This window comes from Chelonia mydas, chromosome 1 (genome assembly GCF_015237465.2).
Source record: "Chelonia mydas isolate rCheMyd1 chromosome 1, rCheMyd1.pri.v2, whole genome shotgun sequence".
NCBI lineage: Eukaryota > Metazoa > Chordata > Testudines > Cheloniidae > Chelonia > Chelonia mydas.
The window spans coordinates 108,788,784-108,806,932 of record NC_057849.1 but is presented as its reverse complement, the minus strand read 5'-3'; the positions used below and the strand labels follow the sequence as shown (position 1 = coordinate 108,806,932).

The 18,149-nt window shown below is 42.1% G+C and overlaps 1 protein-coding gene across 25 annotated transcripts in view; it reads right to left on the bottom strand.

Moving 5' to 3' along the window:
* The window catches only part of MCF2L (MCF.2 cell line derived transforming sequence like), a 268,042-nt gene that overhangs the window by 124,630 nt on the left and 125,263 nt on the right, over positions 1-18,149 (bottom strand). For 3 of the 25 annotated variants that reach the window (XM_043535809.1, XM_043535841.1, XM_043535850.1), the window contains exon 1: positions 11,989-12,233. The exons of 19 other annotated variants lie outside the window; for them this stretch is intronic. In XM_043535809.1, coding sequence (XP_043391744.1) covers positions 11,989-12,010 — 22 coding nt within the window. In that variant the 5' untranslated portion in view covers positions 12,011-12,233. Of the gene's footprint in view, positions 1-11,988; positions 12,234-13,058; positions 14,409-18,149 lie in introns of those variants that run through there. 3 more of the 25 variants (XM_043535817.1, XM_043535799.1, XM_043535814.1) reach the window with 3 other exon arrangements.

The window sequence follows — 18,149 nt, the reverse complement described above, 5'->3', positions numbered from 1 at the left end:
GGTTTGAGAGGGGACTTCTAGGCCACTCCCTCCCAAGCCATTCTAATAACAATGCCTTTGGGACAGAAGATGCAGTCACTGAGGGGAAGGATGCTGTAGTCTCAGTTTACAGTGTGTAAAAAGAAAAGGAGGACTTGTGGCACCTTAGAGACTAACCAATTTATTTGAGCATAAGCTTTCGTGAGCTACAGCTCACTTCATCGGATGCATAAAGTGGAAAGTACAGTGAGCAGATTTTATATATACACACAGACCATGAAAAAATATGCATTGTAAGGAGAGTGATCCTACTGCTGACTCTGGTTTAGGGCTGGGGACCAACATTCCAAAGGTGGAGTGGGGGGGAGTTGAAGACTCCCTCCCCCACAATGGGGTGGATCAAAATGTCTCTTCCAGCTGCCTCCCTCACACAGAGGACCAGAACAGCAAGGTAGGCCAGGAGTTGTCTCCAGGGCAGCTAGGACTATAATCTGGGTTTCTGGCAGGGCCTTCTGGGATTGTAGCTGGATATATAAATAATTCTCTTCCCTCAGATCAGTTAGAGACCTGGAAAGGTCAAGATATATCTCCAGGAGATAAGGGACCACCCACTAATCAATTTATGTTTTTTTTTTTCTTTTATTTCTCATGCCACAGTATAAGAAAAAGAGGAAAAAAGAAAAGAAGCAAATCTCAACCCTCTCTGGAGAGGCCGAGTACACTGAAAAAGACTGGGGAGATAAAGCTCTGCCAAGGGAAGGTCTCTCTTCACACTTTTTTTTTTCAACTCCATCAGCATGGTTCTTTTGTTCAGTTTGTCCTGACCATGGGTCCCATTAATGGCTAGCAATTTACAGCTGCTTGCCATCTGGAAAGCTCTTCATCTTTATCTGATGTCATCTTAAAGGGTGAATCAAATTACCTAACAGTCCTCTCACATAAACAGAGTGAACTCTTCTTAAAATCAGTAATATTCTATTTCAGGTGAAATAAACCATGCTGCATATATGCAGAGAGTGCCTTGAGCACCAGTCCTGCCAGAAGACATAATAGTGCAGATCCCTGCACCAGAACGGAGGCCCTATGCAGAAGTCTGTAGGATCTGGGGCTTGGAGCCTAAGGCCAGGTCTACACTAGGAAATCTAATTGGCTTAACTGCATTGCTCAGAGTGTGAAAAATCCACACCCGAGTGGTGTAGTTGTGACAAAACAGAGACAAAAGGAAGTACTTCAACAATGCACAGTCAACCTGTGGAACTCATTGCCAGGGGATGTTGTGAAGGCCAAAACCTTTAGCTAGAACAACAAAAATCTGAAGAAAGGATTGAAGGTGCTTACATTAGAATTTATACCTATTGGTACAAAGGCCTCTGTGCTTTTTCATCTCAAGCTCAAATTCTTTGCAGGTAAGAGAAAGTTCAGCTTTCTAATATGAGAAAGCAAAATCTTTTCTTACAACACAGCTAAACAAGGAGGAGAGGCTGAAAATAATATTCAGGTGGATCTGTAGATAATCCTATTTTATAATCTGTTTTCCCTTGTTTAGGGTCAGATCCTATTCCCATTTAATCAATGGGAATTGGATCAGGCTCTTTGGAGTCTGTTGCAATATGCAGTGGTATTTTACTTTACACAGACTTTAAATAAAAATAAAGGGAGAAACAGGTTGGCTTTCAAGGCAGGTTCTTTTGTACAACTCTTGGAAACTATTATGGTCCTTCTGAACCCAGTCCAACATGATTGAAAACAAACTGTAAATAGTTTTGGGTTGATTGTTTTCTCTCTTTAAAAAAAACCAAAACTTTGCTGCTTAGCCCATAAGATACTTTTGATGGTCTGACTAGAAAATTAAACAAAAAAAATTTTTTTTTTTCAGAACACAAAATTGGACCAATGTGGTCAGGAAAAGGACACTTTTGTTGTGTCTCCTCTAGACCAAGTTACACAAACAGTACTGTACTAGGAAAGTCTACAACAGAAAATCTTCATTAAAGCACCATCCAGTCTTGTGATTATATATTCAACAGAATGACTTGCAGAGCATTCCCTTCAACTCCCTCAGGTGGGAAAATAAGCCTCGTGGAAAAGCTTTCATTTTCCATTCTTTCTTCATCTCCGCCTCTCCCATCACCAACAGTCAATTTCTTTGTGTAGCCCTGAAAGTGGGGGACTGGGTCCAATTAACCAGTTAAGACACTGAGGGAACTCTCTCCTAAAAGCTCTTGTTTACTGAAACAGGGACTGTAGCTCTTTTTAGAAATGCTGCTTGTAGCGGTCTTGATATTTGTTAGCTCCACAAATAAAGCAAGTTAAGAAGTTGTTTTGAACCATTAGGCCAGTATGCAACAGGAGTTTCTCTCTTCAATCCCTGACCGTGTAGTGCATTATCCTGGTTGATTTGTGTGCTGTTTGTAACCATGTTGAATTGTTTCACAGTTAAGTATTAGCCTGACCGGCAGTCCACAATTTATTCAATGGAAATGAACTTTTCTAGAATTAACGTTCAGCTACAGTTAGAGCTGGGCAAAACTTTTAGGATGAATATTTTATCTGATGAAAAATGCCATTTTGGCTGACCCAAAGCTAATTTTGCATTTGACATAAATAGTTTTGGTCATTCCCAAATGGCCAGAGGAGTGGTGACACTGCCACTTCCCAAACCCCTTATATTATAACATTTAGCCCAGTGGTTAGGGCACACATTGAGGATATGGGAGACCCATGTTCAAACCCCCGCTCTGGAAGAGACCCAAAATTAACTTTTCTGATTCAACAAAAACTGCTAAATATTTTGTATTGGGTTCAACGCAAACCACTTCCCCCACCCAATTTTTCAGAACTGCCACCGAACCAACAAAATCAATTATTCACCCAACTCTAGCTCCACTGCAACCTAAATTTCTATTATTGGATCAGAAACTAAGTGACCAACCCCCCAAGATTTTTACCCACAATAGGACTCTTTCCATTTAAAGTAATTTATGAAGTGCCATGAGAAGGAAAGCTGTAAGTTATATAAAACAGCTCCATCAGAAATAGCTTGTTTCTGCTACGCTGAAGTCAGGCTAGGGCATGTAAACTTAAAAACACTAAAGCTTCATCTTCCTCAACATTCCATCAAATTAGCAAGGTTATATACCTGAAAAGAAGTATCTTTAAACTCCAGCTACTAAGGAAAACAAATAGCACTGTCAGTTCAAATTCAGCATTAGGTGTCTGATGCATAGCTGAATCATTTAAATATTTAAAGTCTTATTTTTAAAACTAGACAATTGATTGACGATTACAGTTAGGAGACAGCTCATATTTCTCCACCCATTCAGGAGAGACAGGTTTCTCTTTAGAGCCACGATGAATAAAACAGAACTTCACATTCCGAGTTTTTTAAATAGAATGATGTTCTATAGAAACTCCACTTCCATGGTATTAATCCTACCAATATCAGTTTATTTGATACATAGCTTCTAATTTACTTCACATTAAGAAACATCATGATTTCATACCTCCCAACAGTCTAGGGTTCACAGGACTGTCCTGCTTTGACCCCCCAAATCCCATCGTGGTTGAAGCAGATCATGTCCCACGGAGCTGACTGGGCTCGGCTCCCTGCTCTGGGCGTTACAACTTGGCTCCTAATGCAGGGAGGCAGAGCCAAATACAAGTGAGTGGCATTGTAACCTGATGCACAGGGTCACAGCAGCACTCATTCAAACTTGAGCAGTGCTGCAACTGTGTGCCAGAGGTCAGGTCGCAACACCCAGAGCAGGAAGCCAAGCCCAGCCGGCCTTCTGGGACAGGAGCCGCCACTGCAGGATGAGCTCACAGACCTCCCAACCCCCAGCAGCAGGTCCTACCCCTGCTTTAGCCACTTGAAGTGTTGGGAAGTATACAGTTAAGGGCCTCATCACAGGAGGGAAGGATGTACTTTATGAAGGGCTGAAACAGCCTGCTGCCATGCTACCTGGGGTAGTAATGTAAAATTGTACAAGCTAATCAAGGTCTTGCCTTGTCAATACTCGGAAAGAAAGTAAACCCAGGTTGCTAGAGGAAGTAGTCCTGGGAATTCAGTAAGTGGCATTCCTTCCCTTATAAGCCAGAGCATGCTGATATGAGGCACTTTATTGCTTGAACAGGTTTTACATGACCACTTTTGGTCATTAAAAGGTTCCATGACACTTCTCAAGAAGAGAGGTGCTAGTCTTTGCATCTTGGAGGAGTTCTAATTTGGGCAACTACCTTCTGGCCTCTCAAGTTCTGAGTTCCCATTGTCAACGGGATATGGAATTCTCATTATCTTCATTTCTGAAACCGCGACATACTGTTGCTATTGCTATGTGCAGTTATTCAGTCTTCCCTTTAGAGATGTCTGCATTTCAATGAGTGTGGTGAAAGGATTAGTGAGATTTTTTAAATAATGATACATGTATGTTATTTATGGTACTCAAGATCATTTTGAATCCATAAATCCATAAAGTTATAATTTATTCATGTTTGTTTTGATATAGTTTATAAATGAGGCTTCAACAGGATCATATCCCCTGCAGATCAGCATAGAGGCTGCACCTGTGAGATTCCCTTCCCTTACATGTACTTCTAATTTGTTTTTTTTAAATGAAGCTCAGCTCTTTAGCTAAAGATGTAGCAGTTCATGTTTTTAGCTATGGAGGTCCCCAGTGTTTGAGGGCAGGAAGAGAGTCCTTAGGGAAGAGAAGGTGGTAGGCTGGAGCCTGGGGGGTAGTGTGGAAGAGAGTCAGCAGCTAATGGTGAAAGGGGAAGTAAATAGCAACCATCTGCGAAATAGCGCAGCTGACCCAAGAAGGAAAAAGGGAGCAGTCATCTGGGGAGTGGGGAAAGCATGTGGTGTCATGAGTAGAACCCCACCACTTTTTTCCTCACTCACACTTAGCACTTACACAGCACTCTGAATGTTCAAAGAGCACACATGAACAATCACACAGTAAAAATGTATCTTGCATTGCTTGACACCACTGTTCTATTAAAAATAGAGTATTTTTGGTGTGGTTAAACAGTGGAAAGAGATTAATGGCAGGCATGGTGAAGAACCTTGTAGTGGGTTCAACTATAACAAGAGGGATATTTTTGCTAACTGAGGATTCTGATCATGGAACACCTGCTGAAGGCTCATTTTGAAAGCACTGTCAGCAGTTACGCTGAGCGGCACCAGCAGTAACTTCAGCACACCGCTCAAGCAAGGAGGATATGAAGATTAAAAGGTAAATGTTAATGCTATAAGTGAATAGAAACTAAAATGAACCAGTTACCCTTCCATTACAGACTCAGCAGCCAATGTGGAGACACTAAGCTTCAGTGCTATCATTTAAACAATTCCCATCAAATGTGAGTTTTAAATTCTTGTTAATTTGTTCTCACTGAGAGAAGAGCAGGAGAACTTGTTGAGACTATATGTTAAACACATAGCTTAATTCCTAGAGACAACTGTACCAGCAATAAAAATACATTCCAGGCAGGCACTTGCAATGCATGTGATGAAAAAAAAAATAAAAAAATAAAGACAGTGCACAGATGCAGATTACCACCTGCTCTGCTCACACTAACTAGGGCTTCCTATTACCATGAGCACAAGGTATTTTTTAAAAAAAGTCTCCATCTGGTTCTTCATTAAAATCATAAATTGAGGCTTCGGCAAGGAATCATTCACAGCATGATCACGATCATCTTTCGTACACGGAGATTACTCACTGATCATTCTTGCAAACAATTTGCTGAAGTGCATATTGATAGCGGCGTGCTAGTACAGCAGGACCCAATGCAGAACGTGAGACACTCACTGTTCCGATATTTCCAGTGATGAAATAGTCACTTACAGGTATGTTTTGATAGTGTCAGTAGCCAACTCGGTTTTTGGATTCTTCCAAATGCTTCTCTAATGACCTCTAATCCAAACATCTAAAATCAGTATTAAAATCATTTTAGAAATGCTTGTCTGTGTTTTACTATTTTTCTTTGCGATACCGAGCCCCAGATACTGGTGCATTAGCCTCACCTTGTCTAAGTACTTCCATCTCCAGGCAGAGATGCATCTTTGAGGCACTTTTTGATTCAGGGTTGCTCCTTTCCTTAGGATCTACAGTCTAGCTTAACTGTACTTGCAAGATACTCCGCGTGTAAAAGCACACCACATATCCTGGCAGAAGAAACCATGTCAGTTCTACTACTTCACCCATGTCCACCCAGCAGAACAAGCTGAAGTTCTTGAGTAATTCAGAACAAACTTAAAATGGGGTCATTCAAGCGGACATGTCCAAACACTAATCATCTCTAGTTTAAGGAAAGTCTCGAAGAAATAAGTACACATCAATTTAGAGATCAGAAACAAAACTCCTTTATTGTTTTTCCCTGTACTGTGGAAATTCAGCATGGCTTCTACTATCCCAAACACTTTTAAGATACTTTTTTGTTTTGTGTTAAGATAAAAGGGGGAAAAAAAAAGATAGAAAATGAGGGGAAAAAAGGGAATTCTTTTCACAGAATTGCAGATGTGTCAGAACCACCTCAAGATTTCCAGTTTTCATATATACAGAGTCTAGTCATCTTGGTTTGGATCATAATGTGCTTCAATGCTCTTTTGTTTTTATCCTGCTCTCAAGTGTCCCAACACTGTCTTGATGGCACTTTTAGATGCCCTCTGCTGTTCCAAGTAATGGTAGTTACTGCCAATGTGAGGTGACAGCAGGAATTCTTGATTACTTCATAGACTATCATGAATTAAGTCACATATACATTATCATGTATGGTAGCTACACTATGTCGTCAGCAGCAGACAGATCTGTGCTCAAGGCCTTCACAATGACCCAGCATAGTGAGGCTGATGCATGGAAGACCCAGGTTTGAAGCAAAAAGAAACTGCATATCAAGAGATTAGAAATAATTCAGAAATAATTAATTCATTCTCCTTGAGCAGTTGGAGAAGAGGGAGCACTGATTGTGTGTATCTCAAAGTCGGTTATCTACATCACTACTACAACTTCAGATTCCTCAGGACCTCCACAATAAAATTAAAGTTAATAAAAGCTGGAACATTTCTGAAATAGACAATATTTTAAACAATTACTATTGTGTATATGTGCGCACACAGTGTATAATAAAATCATTTCTGGAATGTTCATTTTTTAATTTTAGCTATTTCAGCTTATTCTAAATACATGAGTGTTTTTATAATTGCATATGACAATCACATATGACAGATATTTCCGAAGAAGCAAGAGAAAACACGTTCACAAAAAAAGCATGATAGACTGAACATAAGATTCTCATTTAAGCACTTGCTAATGGAACAAAAATGGAACTCGACCCAAATGTGTCTAATTTAGTACTTTATCAAACAGACCTCTGTGGATTGAATGGAATATTACACTTTTCTAACTGACTGGCTGTAGTCAGATTTAAGACTCAAAGTTAATACAGTTTTCTGAATATTAAAGTCTAAAATGAGAATTAGGAAGAAAGAAAATTCTTAGTACCTCAGCTACTGATTTTGGCGAGACCTACTGTATTAAGAAAAAGTGATAAGAGCCCTATCAAAATGATAGGGGGTCGTTTTTACCAGGATTTTTAAAAAAATACATCTTCCTTTAAAACTTGAGGTGATTGCACAATTACATTAAAAATATGTTCAAAATGGTCTTTTCCAGCCTAATACCCTAACACTATTTCCTCATTAAATCCATCCTCCATCAACAGTCCTCCCCCTAAGAAAAACAATGGGAAAGCACATTCCTTGTAGCATACCCTGAGAGACAGCATCAGGCTTTGCAGGACCAGCTGGGGGAGCAAGTTCCAAAATTCCTTCTCCAGTTTCCTCAAGGAAACTGCTGGGTTGGGTGCCTAAGAGGATCTCAGCTGCAATGTATCATGGTATCATGTACCATCAAGGTGGCCACAGAAGCTAAACACTGTACATCAGTGACAGCATAGATAATTCCTGATCAGTTCCAATTTTCTGTTGGAATGATTTCTTGATAGAAAATGCACTTTCTGGAGGAAAATTTCAGTTTTACTTGAAAATTGTGATGTTTGTTTATTTGGAAAATCATTCCCAGCTCTGGGGATCCCCTGCTCTTTGGCAGGCCATCTGACAGGCTGCTGGGGAGCCCAGGCTTACAGGCTTGCTGGTTCCCAGACAGTCCGCCATGAGGACTGTCTCAGAGTTGGGGGGTTTCCAGTACTTTCAGGCTCCCCTGCAGCCTGGAAGCCCTGGCACCACAGCCACCTAGTTCTCCACCTGGCAGTCTGCCTTAAACTTTTAATCTTACGTGGTTACAAAAACACATTGAGCCAAAGTGCAAAATTGCTATATTTTTTTCACTACAATTTGAGCTAGTTTTCATACACTGCCCCAGTATGAACTTGTGCTGTATTTCATTTGGGGAGGCAGATGTGGGGCATTCACCTCACGGAAAGTTGATCACAGGGTATGTTCCTGTACACTCACAAGCATAGCAATTTCAATCAATGGATGAAAACAACACTGCTGATCAATATATTTTGTGGTACTTGCGCTTCAGAGTGCACCTATCTACAAAAACACCACTATAAATTGTCCAGCTGAATAGCCGATTCATTTATAAAGAGCAGCGTGGATGTGTGAAAGAAGAGATAAACATTTACTAAGCAGTTACTAAGTAACTTAGTCATTCCTTAGCATTTACTTGCTATAGTTAGTACGGCAAGCTTTTCTGGCATTCTGAGCCTGTGAAAATCCAAGTAAAATATAAATACTATGAGCTCTACCTGACCCATCTGAATGCATTTGTAAAGTGCTGCCCATGTTTAACAGTTATAGGTTAAAGAAATAGAGGCAGATACAGGATCCCTAGTCTAGCTTCTCTAATGAAGCACCTAAGGATTCCCGATGTAAGAGAATTCCCAGGGGCTGAAGTAACCAGCCATGCTGGCTCTATCTCACATACTCCAAGTTTTCCCTGTTCTTCAGCACAGATGGCATGTTGGAGATGGGCTGGCACATTAGGCACGGTAGGATTTATCTTTTCTCCCCCTTCCCTTGAGTTCCAAGATGAGCACCTGCTCAGTGTCTGATCTGATCTGGCATATGGCCTTTTATGAAACTTTAAAAAAAAAATTGTATGGAAGGTACACTGTATTGTATGGAATTCAGCCATAAACTCCACACTTCTGAGCAAGGATTCCAAGTTAGTTTTGTTGAAGGCTGACTGTGAAAATTAACGGGGAAAATTTTTCTCAGTTCTCTCTGACTCTCCTCTTCACCCAGGATCGGACAGATGCAAAGTCTTCCTTCCACATGTAATAGGAAGAAAGTTGAAATTACATTTGATTATTCCAAGCATGTGTGTGTGAGAGAAACCTAAAGAGCAAAGCTGGAAAACAAACCAATAGCAGATTATTATTATATTATTATTATTCCAGCTGTAGGTGTCTAGCTGCTGTGGAGACATACCCTAAGTTTCAAAGGCTCCTGGCTCTCTGCACAGAACAGAACACCCAAGACACTGCACTGGGACCGCGCTTTGAAGAGGAAATGCTCCCAGAAGATCATGTAGGTTGCTCAAACCAGTTCAAATTTTAAAAAGTGTCAGAGAGCAAAAGATGACAACTTCAACATTCCAAAGGCCCATCTCAGAGCTCCCTGAAAAACTCATTTAAAAAGAGACAACATTATCCAGGAGTCCCCTTCTTTCCAGATAACATTACATGATGAGAGGCAGAACCTTTAATAGATCAAATGCAGTAAAAAGAGGTGTAACAACAAACTTTAGATTTGAACTTCCTCAGTTGTTAAGGGGTGTTCAGATTTGGGATTTTGTCTGAGCTATATTTGTAATTAAATATGATTATTAGACTCACTGGATCATCAAAAGGCATATTTGCTCCCTAGGGACTAGTTCCCTGCCAGATGTCAAGCTCCAATGGCCTCCCAGCTCAGGTACAAGAGATTCAAAAAAGGACGTAAACATTTATTTACGACAGCAGACGTATTTGTTTTCTATTCTCTTTCCTTACTGAAAATGGCTAAACCAGTTTAACTCATTAAAACAAACACACCATCACTCATGTTCTTGGGTTGAGAAAAAACATGCAAAAGCAGTGTTATGATAAATACCAAGCAACTGACATGAAACATGTACAACCTAAACTACAGGTGTTTGGCCTGCAAAACTGTGAAAATAATGTAAAAATCCATTCAAAATAGGATAACTGAATTTTCTGTATCTAGGTCCATCTGCCTTAATTACCTTAAAGATTAACAAAATCCATATGACAACTGCAACAAAAACTGAAGGGTCTGGTATAGGCCTGGGATAAAAAGACAAAACAAATGAAGATTTGATATTTCCAAAAAGCAAGGAAAGAGAAAAATATTCAAATGCCACAATCAGGTAACTTCGGAAAGTATTTCTGAAAGAAAGCTTGTAAACAGATTGCTTTCTGAAGCCTGTTCATGACTCTCTGGGGTTGTGTCCTCACATTAAGAACTCATGGCTTAGCAGGATACAGCCCCTCCCGGAGGGATGGCAGATCCCACATAGCTACAGGAGGAGGGCTCTGACCATGGCTAGGCCACCCCACACTCCACTGAATCTCTCCCTCTAAGACAGAGAAATGGCTCCGTTTGGTTTTCTTCCTTTACGAGAAGGGCCTTAGTTCACTCCAAATGCTGAGCTACAGCAGAAGTGGATGATTCAGCCTCCACTCTGCTCCCAAACATGTGACCTTCCTGTGTTCTGTGGCATGTATCAGTAACTGGAACATACCTATTTTTATTCCAAATTAGCCCTTGCCTTTGGCTTTGCCCTTACCTACAGTTTGTAGGGCTTTATACTGATTTCAAATACTCAGGAATGTAGCCTCTCTCCTGGCCTAGATCCCCACCATTGGGGAGAAAACCTGCAGAAGGATCCCTTCACATGGTCCCATTAGGGGACCCTCCTCCATAGCCAGTTATCTGCCTGGCTCCCCTGGGAGATGCAAGAGGCACCAACTGTAATCCCAGGCAGCCTGCCCGTTGGTCCTATCGAAGGGGCTGATAATGGCCCCCATTACTGTAGTATCTGAGCACTTCACAATCTGTACTGTTGTCCTCACAACATCCCCCCTGAAATACTGAACTATTACTGCTCTATTTTACAGAGTGGGGACTGAGGAACAGAGACTTACCCAAAGCCACACAAGAAAGCTGCAGAGAATTACACCCCACTTTCCTGAGTCCCAGCAATAGTGCCCTATCCTCCAGACAATCCTTCTCCTCTGTTTGCCCCGATCATTCTGCCCACTCCACTGGAGCCTTGGTACCAGGGCTGCCCCCACCAGGGAAGCTCAGCAGGGAAAACAACATGACCCACCTCTGTATTTTACTTTCCGGAGAATCCTCATAAGGTGAGAGAGGACAGTGTCTCTCTCCGCTCCTTTCCCCAGTCCTGCCCCAGCCTGCTAGTCTTCATTCTCTCCCTTTCATGGACCCTATAGCTCCTATCATGGGGTCTGGAGGAGGGGGGTAACAGTGCCATGAAGACAGCTGACCCTTCCATCTGTCTCTGGAATGACCCCTATCATACATGCATCCCAGGGAGGGATGATCTGGGCCACAATGAACAGGATCACAATATGTAGCTACATATCTGAGATCAGAACTGAGCCCTGGAAGTTGCTAGTCAAAGCTGCCTCCTAATGTGTTTACATGTTGTCCAACTTTAATCAAACCTTACTGAAAGAGGGAGCTCAGTGATGATATGCAGAAACTCTCACCATTGTTTAGCACTTAACTCAGACCTATACATTTAAATTCTACACCACTGTCACTGCTAGGCTGGATAGCTACAGTTCATAAAATGATCTTATTCTACCTAGAATATTCACTGATCCTACAAGATAAAATATATTCTAAATATACAGCATGTTCTTAAATACAGACACCTCCCCCCAACACACACAAACACTAAAAGTTTCATCTAATGATTAATCCTCCCAGCCTTCTAATCTTTCTAGCCTTACCTTTAATTATTCCTTTATTCATTCATATGCAGCATGCCTTGTAGTATGCTCCTCCATACCAAGTGCAGTAATAGGAATGGCTACTGATGAACACAGAGTGCAGTAAAGGCTCACACACAGATAATTTAATTAATTATTCTAAACAGAAAAGCCACTCCTTACGCATACCAGTTTCATTTAAATATGACGTTTGAAAAGCAGCAACTTTGGAATGTAAAATGCCATCCCAGCAAGTTACAGTCCTTCCTCTGGTATTCCTCACCAACAGTCATGCATACCAAATAATAGAAAACAGAACTGGAAACGTGAATTGAGGAAGGAGAATAAGGAAGTAATTTTTGGATGTCACTATTGCCACAAAACATGCTTTTCAGTTTTGAATGGACTGTAGCTGCACTATTTATAGCAAGTAATATCTCAATGTTTCATTTCCCTCCCAAGTGAAACAAGATTTCTGTGGAAATCTTTAATTACGGAATTTAAAAAATAATTTATTTTTGTTTGTGCCTCCAATGCTAACATGTTAGAATGACAAATGCGCCCTGAAAAAGCAGCTGTCTTCCCCATGCTCCTCTTCTTGCACAGGGCTTCTCACGGAGATCAGTACAAAAATAAATATTTGTCAGAGTGAGAATTACAGCTCAAGCAGTGTAGTCTAAGGAGAGCAGAGTAGCTCTCCAAGATAGCACCCTCTTCCCACTAGCTGTAACAGTGGTTCTAATTTTTATAATGATTTACTAACGTACAGTACCTCTAACAAAACTGGTTTCTTGCAACAACTGCAAAGCAATATAGTTGATAAGTCTGATATACTATGTAATACATCTAAGAATAGAAGGATACATTGCAGATTTACATATACATAACCTCCTCCCCACCCCTGACAGTATATACAATATTGCAAATGCTGAAAACATGAGAGTTCAATTTCTTGTGCCCTTACACTTTACCCCACCTCACATGTTCCTCAATAGGATAGTGTTATTTGCCAGAGTTACCAGGTAACACGCAATTTCAGTGCAATTAAGTCACTAGGAAAAAGCGGAAAACAAATATAAAGCTGGACACACCTGTGCTTTTCTTCAGAAGGAGCCACAATTCTGCAATATCCTTGTACAGCAAAGAGATCAGACTTAACGTCATATTGCCACAAATCAATTTAGTGAAAAGCAGTTCCATAGACAGTGACCTATTTATCTGTAAGCCTGCCTTCAGAACACAAAGCAAGCACAAAATTCCATCTTTCAGTCAAAGCCAAGCTCTGCGGGATACAATACCTTTCCTCAAATTACATGCAAAGCAAGTGTGCCTTTCAACATGATCAGAGGTCTGGCAAAGGGTTAGCTGTTTACTGAATATTTATCAGTTTCAGTCTTATTGTATAAAGAACTGGCATGTATTACACTCAGTTTATTTACTTAGAGTGTGAACACATTCACTGTTCAAATACTGTCAGAACAAGAATGTGTTAAAAAATTAATTAAAGCTCTCAATGTTGCATGTCACAAACCTTCCTTTAGGAGCCCTACATTTAACAAATGGTAACCTCTCAAGTAAAACTATCTTTTTTTCCTCCCAACACAATGAAATATATTGTCCAACAGACAGCTGTCTTCCCCAAAGACCATTCTGATTAGCAAATCCCTTGGAATTTAACTGGGCATTTCATATTTAGTAGGGAAATCTCACCCTTGCATCTTCGACTGAAATAGATCAGAATATTTTGCCTCGTAGCAAATCCATAAAGCATCTGTTCCTTATGAAGATGTATAAATCCACCAAATGTGCTACAGACAGCTCCCTTCTCTAAAAAAGAACCCTATTTTACTTACAGAGTCACATTGGTGAAAACCTACATCAGGCTTTCCAAAAAAAAAGAAGCAATCTTTAGAAAATCCATTATGACCAATTATTTTTGTATGACCTTTCACACACAAATATTTAGCAGTCTTGCTTTACTTGATCCTTTAAAGTAATTGCTGAAGGATAGATGATCTGTTAATTAATGGTCTCAAGATTATTTAGCAGCAATCCAGACTCACTAATATGAAGAGTATGAAGATAAATGAGAATGGCAGCAGCAGCAATTAGATGTCCTCTATGAAAATTCCTGGATTCCCTCCCCCTTAGTTGTTATAAGAGCTCTTTTCCAACAAGAGAGGCCAAGAAAATAGAACAGCAGCAATAAAGAGATTTGATTGATGCTTATATCTGTTCACAACAATCCATTTACATGGGGAAAAAGTTCAGTTCTATATTCAGCAATCCAGGCTATCAACCAATTCTATACACGCAGAACTAGCAGAAAACAAGTGACCAATGGAGTGCATGGAATATTTTAACTGCTTACCTGCAAAAGTTTTACTAGTCTGCCTTCCACACATCCATCCTCAGTGAGGCAGAAATGCCTATAATCTCAAACCCACTTAACATTTTGTCAAGCCTGACCTTAAAAACCTCAAAGGAAGGAGATTCCACCACCTCCCTAGGTAAGCCATTCCAGTGCTTCACCACCCTCCTAGTGAAAAAGTTTTTCCTAATATCCAACCTAAACCACCCCCACTGCAACTTGAGACCATTACTCCTCGTTCTGTCATCTGCTACCACTGAACAGTCTAGATCCATCCTCTTTGGAACTCCCTTTCAGGTAGCTGAAAGCAGCTATCAAATCCCCCTCATTCTCTTCTGCAGACTAAATAATCCCAGTTCCCTCAGCCTCTCCTCATAAATCATGTGCTCCAGCCCCCTAATAATTTTTGTTGCCCTCCGCTGGACTCTTTCCAATTTTTCCACATCCTTCTTGTAGCGTGGGGCCCAAAACTGGACACACTCCTCCAGATGAGGCCTCACCAATGCCGAATAGAGGGGAATGATCACGTCCCTCAATCTGCTAGCAATGCTTCTACTTATATAGCCCAAAAAGACATTAGCCTTCTTGGCAACAAGGGCACACTGTTGACTCATATCCAGCTTCTCATCCACTGTAACCCCAGGTCATTTTCTGCAGAACTGCTGCCTAGCCACCTGGTCCCTAGTCTGTAGCAATGCATGGGATTCTTCCGTCCTAAGTACAAGATTAAGTGCACTTCCCTCGATCTGTTGGCAATGCCCCTACTTATACAGCCCAAAACGCCATTTGCCTTAAATATAAATATCAAACAAGCTGCTACAGTACACTGCATTAAAATACAGCTTGAGTGCGCAACTAAACCACAACTAAAGAAATTCAGCTATTTCATTCTTAGCATTCACTATTATGCTTCCAGGATCTGTAAGGAATCACAAATGTGGCTGGATCCTAAAGAATTTTTTTTTAAAAATTAGAGTTGGACTAAAAAAACAGCCACCCCATAGAAAATATTTTAACTGCTCCAGATCTTACATATAACTCTTTGAACTTCCATAGTGCCTTCCATCTGAAAAACTCAAAGCATCTGTCATAAATATAAAGGGAAGGGTAAATACCTTTAAATCCCTCCTGGCCAGAGGAAAAACCCTTTCACCTGTAAAGGGTTAAGAAGCTAGGATAACCTCACTGGCACCTGACTCAAAATGACCAATGAGGAGACAAGATACTTTCAAGGCTGGAGGGGGGGGGGGAAACAAAGGTTCTCTCGGTCTGTGTGATGCTTTTGCCAGGACCAGAGCAGGAATGCAGGTCAGAACTCCTGTAAAGGGCTAATAAGCAATCTAGTTAGATATGCGTTAGATTCTGTTTGGTTTAAATGGCTGATAAAATAAGTTGTGCTGAATGGAATGTATATTCCTGTTTTTGTGTCTTTTTGTAACTTAAGGTTTTGCCTAGAGGGATTCTTTATGTTTTGAATCTGATAACCCTGTAACGTATTTACCATCCTGAGTTTACAGAGGTGATTCTTTTATACTTTTTGCCTCCATAGCTCTCCTGTGGGCAGCCTCTAGGGATTTTTCTACCTCTTTCACTGCCTCCAGTCTGGTTAACTCCAATTTGTGTTGTGCCTGGGTTTCTGTCATGTTAGCCTCTGTTTTTAACTAACTTTACACCCGAGAGTTAGAAACAAAAAAACAAACAAACAAACAAACTTGGCTTGTCAAATATATATATAGGTTGTGCTGCAATCGGATACCTATGTTCTCTGATAGTGATTGTCAGCCTACAGAAAAATCCTTAAAAAAAAACCAAACAAAAAACTAACACCTTTGTCTCCAGGCAAATAGACAGAAAACCCCTTTAGTTGCTCTTAGCTAAAAAACAACTTCAGGTCCATGAAGACTTGTGAATTTCCCTGCAGGAGGTTAACTACCCTTCTCAGGTTCACTTTTACAAGCTGTACTCTCAAAGTTCTGTTGTCTTTCCCTTACCAACCTCTACTTCCACAAGGAATGAGATGTTAAATTCCTGAGAGACTACGAGTCCTACCCAAAGTGTCTAGAGATGAGAGTAGACCTGCCATCCCCTGCATTCTCAAGAGATTAACTACCCAGCTGTTCTGCTCTGCAGACTCAGCTACCCAGTCTTCCCTCTCGCTGGCTGGGCCCGGGGTCACAGCCCCACTGATCCCTGTCCCTGGTAGCTCCATTCTTGCCGTGGACTCACTTCCCAGCAGCGCCACTGGACAAGGCAAACCTGGTTGGCAGCCGTCCTGGCCTGCCTGTGGGTCCCTCCCATTCAGCTGGGATCTTATCTCCCTCCTTGCTCAGCGCTGCCCTTGCTGTTCCAGTGGGGGCAGGCAGCTAGCTCTCTGCTCTCCTTACAGCATCAGAGCCAGCGTGAGCCCCCTTTCCGGTGTGCAGGGGGGCAGGGAATGTCTCTTTGTCCCACCCAGCCCCAGGGGTCTGGTTACAGACAGGCAGGTAGCCTAAGCCTAGCAGCTCCTCCCCCCTGCCAGCCAGGTCATCTGCATTTTCACTGACCATTTCCCTCTCCGCCGATTGGTTCCCTGGATTCAAATTCAAATCCTCAGCCATTAGAGGAGCAGGGCCTGGATCCTGTCCCAAAGAGACACCATCACCCCCCAACAGGACTTCACAGCTGATATTCTAGAGAACCCCAACAACCAGCCAGCCCGACCCCTCCTGTGTTTGCATAGGGATCTGGGCCATAGGCAGGGCGATGGGTTTCATCCCTGGGACCTTCACGCAGGTCACACAGCCCTTCAGCATCTGGTGGGGCTGCACCATCTAGGGCCTGAGAACAGTTTTCTCTGTCCCAGGATCTCGCCACCCCAGGAATGTCTCCCCATTGACCATCACCTTCCACTCCCACTGGGGGTCCGAGGGGCCTGACCCCAGGAAACTCCACACAGACATATAGGTTGGGGTCAGGAGTGGGAGCCTGTCCACCACCCCACCCATCTGGCTGACTGAGTCTATGGCCTTGGGACCCAGCAAGGGAGGTAGACACCGGGGCTTTTCCGCAGTATCCCCCTCGTTCAAATCTCCAGCCTGCTCAAAGGCAGTGAGGTGGGCATCCACATCCCCCCCCCTCCTTAACCAGGGGCAGCAATTTAGTATCGAGGTTCCCTGCGGAATTGGCACCCCGGGGTCTATCTCCACTCACCTCTGGGAGGTCCCCTATGCCTCTCCACTCCACCATTGCCAGTTCATGCTGCTGCTGCTTCTGCAGCTCTTTCTTGGACTCTCGCTCATTTGGACTCAGCTCCAATCCCGTCCGTCTCTGATCCCCTGATGGGGAACCCGATCGTGAAGACCCCTGTCTGGTTGGGGACAGGAATCTTGGGGATGCCTGGCTACCACTCCAGCTGCTCCCAGATCCTCTTGTAGCTCCATTTGTGTCAGGAATCTGCTCCTTAGAGAGATCATCCTCCTCCAGCTGCATGATTACCTCTGCCTTGGTGAACGTTCCAATGCGCAACCCTCTCTTTTTTGCACAGGGTTACCATGTCCTTCTTAAGGAGATGGTGATAGGCCATCACTCCACTGTTCCCAAGTTGTTGTGGACTCACAGGCCTGTGTGCTTTCAGCTCCCCACAGTTTCCAGGGAGAACCCCTAGTGTGCCAGCCTTCTCGAGGTCACCCCCTCTTTGCCAGGGTCGAGCTGCAGACTCCTCTGTCCCTGGGACCGCTCACTGCAATCCCCAGGAAAGCGTCTTACAAACATTAGTGAATTAATTTTCACATCACACCTGTGAAATAGTTAAATACTACCTCAATTTTACAAA